General features: G+C 37.7%; 1 protein-coding gene and 1 non-coding gene across 2 annotated transcripts; both read right to left on the reverse strand.

The window, feature by feature from the left end:
* Positions 1–528: 528 nt before the first annotated feature.
* On the reverse strand, positions 529–855 carry LOC107479231 (uncharacterized). Its single transcript, XM_016099379.1, has one exon. The coding sequence runs from the start codon at positions 853–855 to the stop codon at positions 529–531; it is 327 nt and encodes a 108-aa protein (XP_015954865.1).
* A 4303-nt stretch (positions 856–5158) lies between these two features.
* LOC127746044 (small nucleolar RNA R71) lies at positions 5159–5266 on the reverse strand. Its single transcript, XR_008007665.1, has one exon. It is a non-coding gene; the product is annotated as a small nucleolar RNA R71 (small nucleolar RNA).
* Between the last annotated feature and the right edge of the window lie 319 nt (positions 5267–5585).

A 5585-nucleotide genomic window follows, 5' to 3' on the forward strand; every position in this document is an offset into this window, starting at 1 on the left:
TCTCTCAACAAGCACTTTTTTACCATCATTAGCTTGACAGGCAGCTCCTTTATGGAGGTTGATAGGGATTCAAATCTTTGCCCCTCATGGTGAAATTCTTTCCTATGCTCTCATGGATAAGTTTGACATGCTCCAGACAGTATGCGGAATGACTGGACTTTTAGTAAAGACAACTCGCATGCCATTGTGTACCTTCTTCTTGGTGCCTCCTTCCTCAGTAATTGGTGATGGATTCCCAACACCAAACTTAGGTTTGATGTTTGGGAGCTCTATAAGGCTCTGTATTGAGAGAGAGGGCCGAAACACTAAGTGTTGCACAGTGGTACCTCCTTTAGCAGAAAGAGACTAAGGGTTGGGGATCTTAAATAGGATATGATCCTCCTATAGCCTCAGAATAAGCTCTCCTATTTCCACATCTATTAAGGCCTTCGCAGTAGCTAAGAAGGATCTTCCAAGGATGATGGAGTTGTCCTTTTCCTCTCTAGTATCAAGTATCACGAAATCTGCAGGGAGGTAAAGGTCTTCAACCTATACAAGGATATTTTCCACCATGCCATATGCCCGTTTCAGGGACTTATCCGCCATCTCATGTGAGATCTCGGTGGCTTGCACTTCTTGAATCCCCAACTTCTTCATCACAGAGAGAGGCATAAGGTTAATGCTGGAGCCAAGGTCGAACATTGCCTTTGCAAAAGTGATGGTGCCTATAGTACAAGGAATCAAGAAGTTTCTGGGATCTGGGCATCTTGGAGGCAGCTTCTTTTGGACAAGGGTGCTACATTCCTTGGTCAGTACCACGGTCTTATCTCCCCTCAATGCCTTCTTTTTTGAGATGGCATTTTTCAGACAGGCCATAGAGGGGGGTTGCTTTTCCAATACCTCTAAAAAATAGATATTGACTTGCAGCTTCCTGAGAACTCACAAAAACTGAGCAAGTTCCTCATCCTCAGGCTCCTCTCGCACGTTTGGAGAGGGTTTTTCTTCAGCCTCCTCCATCTTCATGGGATCGTGCATGGTGACACTCCCAGTCTCCTCCAGAGCCTTGATCTCCATCAGTTCCTCAATAGCAGGCTCCTCCTTGGGTTCGGCCTCAGCTTCCATAGTAAGGGCCTTGCACCCTTCCCTTAGGTTTACTTCAGTGTTGCTTGGAACAGTGTTGGAGGGAGTCTCGGTATACTCTTACTCAGCTGATCTACCTGTATCTCTAGATTCCGAATGGATGACCTAGTTTCTACCATGAAACCATGAGCAGTCTTGGAGAGGTTAGGGACTATGTTTGCCAGGTTAGAGAGGCTCTGTGTGGGAGTCTCCATTTGCTGCTGAGAGGGTTGGAATGGTCTGTTGAACCAATTTTTGTTCACTCTACCTTGATTGTTGTTGAAGCCTTGTTGAGGTCTCTGCTAATCTCTCCACCCAAAGTTGGGCTGATTATTCCATCCCTGATTGAAGGTATTGATAAGCGAATAATTTATACGCTTTTTGGCATTGTTCTTAGGTAGTTTTTAGTATATTTTAGTTACTTTTTATTATACTTTTTATTAGTTTTTAAGCAAAAATCACATTTCTAGACTTTACTATGAAGTGTGTTTTTTTGTAATTTCAGGTATTTTCTGGCTGAAGTTGAAGGACCTGAGCAAAAATCTTATTCAGAGGCTGAGAAAGGACTGCAGATGCTGTTGGATTCTGACCTCCCTGCACTCAAACACTTTTTTTCTGGAGCTACAGAAGTCCAAATGGCGCATTCTCAATTGGGCTAGAAAGCTAACATCTTGGGCTTTCCAGCAATGGATAATAATTCATACTTTGCCCGAGATTTGATGTCCCAAACTGGCGTTCAACGCCAGCCAAAGACTCTTTTCTGGCGTAAAACGCCGGAATTGGCACCAAAACTGGAGTTAAACGCCAAAACTGGCATCCAAGCTGGCGTTTAACTCTAGAAAATGCATATGCACGTGTAAAACTCAATGCTCAGCCCAAGCACACACCAGGTGGGCCCCGAAAGTGGATTTCTGCACTATGTGCACTTAGTCACTTATTTTTTGTAATCCTTAGTAACTAGTTTAGTATAAATAGCACTTTTTTACTATTGTATTGGAAGATCGAATGCCATTTTTCACATTTGGCAGGCTGGCCATTCGGCCATTCCTATACCTTTTTCTCTTATGTATTTTCCAACATTGGAGTTTCTACACCTCATAGATTAAGGTGCGGAGCTTTGCTATTCTTCATGAATTAATGCAAGTACTATTGTTTCTCTTTCAATTCACACTTACTTCTTCTCCAAGATATACTCTCGTACTTAATTCAGTTAAGCCAGCATGAAGGGGTGATCCGTGACAATTACCCACTATCTTCGTTACTCACTTAGCGAAGATCCGTGTGCCTAACAACCACAAGCAGTCTACATGATGTTCAACATAGTCATTGGACGACAGCCGGAGTATAGTCTCTTGGGTCTCTAATCCACGAATTTGACTTGCCTCTCCTGACAACAGAGTATTCGAATCCGTGAGATTAGAACCTTCGTGTTAGAGGCTAGAACCAATTGGCAGCATTCCCGAGATCCGGAAAGTCTAAACCTTGTCTGTGGTATTCCAAGTAGGATATGGGACGGGATGACTGTGACGAGCTTTAAACTCACGAATGTTGAGCGCAGTGACAGTGTGCAAAAGGATAGAGAGATCCTATTCCGACACAGGTAAGAACCGACAGATGATTAGTTGTGCGGTAGCTGTGCCTGGTATTTTTCATCTGAGACGAGAGATCCGACAATTGATTAGCTGTACAAAAACTGTACCTGGACCATTTTAACTGAGAAGATGGATGGTAGCCATTGACAACGGTGATCCACCAACATACAGCTTGCCATGGAAGGGAGCATGCATGATTAGATGAAGACAATAGGAAAGCAGAGGTTCAGAAGCAACAAAGCATCTCCAAACGCTTATCTGAAATTCCTAACAATGAATTACATAAGATGACCATAGCTTGCTTCAAGCCGGAAATCTTCGTGGGATCGACCCTTACTCGCGTAAGATTTTATTACTTGGGCGACCCAACACACTTGCTGGTTAGTTGTACCGGAGTTGTGGAAAGTGTGATCACAATTCCGTGCACCAAATTTTTGTCGCCATTGCCGGGGATTGTTCGAGTTTGGACAACTGACGGTTCATCTTGTTGCTTAGATTAGGTAACCCTCTTTTTTTTTCAACCTTTATTTTCTTTTCAAAAATTTTTTTAAAAAAATATAATAAAATCATAAAACCAAAAAAAAATTTGTGTTTCTTGTTTAAGTCTAGTGTCAAATTTTAAGTTTGGTGTCAACTACATGTTTTTAATTTTTCTTAGATTTTCGAAAATTCATGCATTGTGTTCTTCTTTGATCTTCAAGTTGTTCTTGATGATTTTCCTTGGTTGATCTTTAATTTTTCTTGTTTTGCGTCTTTTCTTGTTTTTCTTGTGCATTTTTGAATTGTTAGTGTCCCTAGTACAAAAGATTTTATGTTTGGTGTCTTCATGTCTTTCTTTTCTTAAAAATTTTCAAAAATATGCTCTTGATGTTCATCATGATCTTCAAAATGTTCTTGGTGTTCATCTTGACATTCAAAGTGTTCTTGCATGCCTTATTTGTTTTGAACTTAAATTTTTATGTTTTTATTTCATTTTGTTATTTTTCTCTCTCCTCATTAAAAATTCAAAAGTCAAAAAAATATCTTTTCCTTATTCTTCTCATAATTTTCGAAATTTTGAGTTGACTTGGTCAAAATTTTTTAAAATTTAGTTGTTTCTTGTTAGTCAAGTCAAAATTTCAATTTAAAAATTTTATCTTTTCAAATTTTTTCCAAAATCAATTCTTTTTCATTTTTTATGATTTTCGAATTTCATTCTTAAAATTTTTCAAAATCTTTTTCATTTTTCTTTTAATGTTATCAAAAATTTTAAAACTATTTTTTTCAAAATCTTTTTCATAATTTTATTTCATATTTTCGAAAATCCTTGCTAACAATTAATGTTCTGATTCAAAAATTTCAAGTTTGTTACTTTCTTGTTAAGAAATGTTCGATCTTTGAATTCTAGAATCATATCTTTTAGTTTCTTGTTAGTCAAGTCATCAACTTTAATTTTAAAAATCAAATCTTTTAAATTTCATTTTCAAAATCTTTTTCTAACTTCTTATCTTTTCAAAATTTATTTTCAAATCTTTTTCAACTAACTACTTGACTTGTTTGTTTTAATTTTAAAAAGTTTACTATTTCTTATCTTTTTCAAAACCACCTAACTACTTTTCCACTTCTAATTTTCAAAAATCACTAACCACTTTTTCAAAAATCTTTTTAATTAACTAATTGTTTTAGTTTTTAATTTTCTTGTATTTCTTTTTTCAAATTTTCGAAACTAACTTAATTAATTAGATAAAAATAAAAATATTTTTCTTTTTCCTCTTCTTAAAATTCGAATACTCTCTCTCATCTCTTTCTATTTATTTACTAACATTTCTCTTCTACTCATCTAATAATTCAAACCCTCTCCCTCTCTCTGTGATCGAATTCTTCTTATTCTCTATCTACCTCATTCTTCTATTCTTCTTTTCCTCTGACACATAAAGGAATCTCTATACTGACTCTCTTTGTTCTCTTTTTTTTTTCATATGAGCAGGAACATGGATAAAGACATTCTTGTTGAAGCTGATCCTGATCCTAAAGCATAACACTCCAGAGAGGACCTTACAGTAAATTTCGAAAAAAAGGCAGACATGGCCGCCGAACCTGAGAACAACGGTGGAGATGCAAGGAAGATGCTTGGTGACTTTACTGCACCAACTTCCAACTTCTATTGAAGAAGCATCTCAATTCCTGCAATTGGAGAAAACAACTTTGAGCATAAGCCTCAATTAGTTTCTCTAATGTAGCAGAATTGCAAGTTTCATGGACTTCCATTGGAAGATCCTCATTAGTTCTTAGCTGAATTCTTGCAAATATGTGACACTATTAAGACCAATGGGGTTGATCCCGATGTCTACAGACTTATGCTTTTCCCCTTTGCTGTAAGAGACAGAGCTAGAATATGGTTGGACTCACAACCTAAGGAAAGCATAAACTCTTGTGAAAAGTTGGTTAATGCTTTCTTGGCCAAATTCTTTCCACCTCAAAAGATGAGCAAGCTTAGAGTGGAAGTCCAAACCTTCAGACAGAAAGAAGGTGAATCCTTCTATGAAGCTTGGGAAAGATACAAGCAATTGATCAGAAAGTGTCCTTCTGACATGCTTTCAGAATGGAGCATCTTATGTATATTCTATGATGGTCTGTCTGAATTGTCCAAGATCTCATTGGACCACTCTGCTGGTGGATCTCTTTATCTGACGAAATCGCCTACAGAAGCCCAGGAACTCATTTAGATAGTTGCGAATAACCAGTTCATGTACACTTTTGAAAAAAATTCTGTGAATAATGGGATAACTCAGAAGAAAGGAGTTCCTGAGATTGATACTCTGAATGCCATATTGGCTCAGAACAAAATATTGACTCAGCAAGTCAATATGATTTCTCAGAATCTGACTGGATTGCAAGCTGCATCCGGCAGTACTA

The sequence above is a fragment of the Arachis duranensis genome, chromosome 3, assembly GCF_000817695.3.
Source record: "Arachis duranensis cultivar V14167 chromosome 3, aradu.V14167.gnm2.J7QH, whole genome shotgun sequence".
NCBI lineage: Eukaryota > Viridiplantae > Streptophyta > Magnoliopsida > Fabales > Fabaceae > Arachis > Arachis duranensis.

Coding starts and splice junctions, on each gene's coding strand:
- LOC107479231 (XM_016099379.1), bottom strand. CDS start 855: ATGGCCTGTCTGAAAAATGCCATCTCAAAAAAGAAGGCATTGAGGGGA.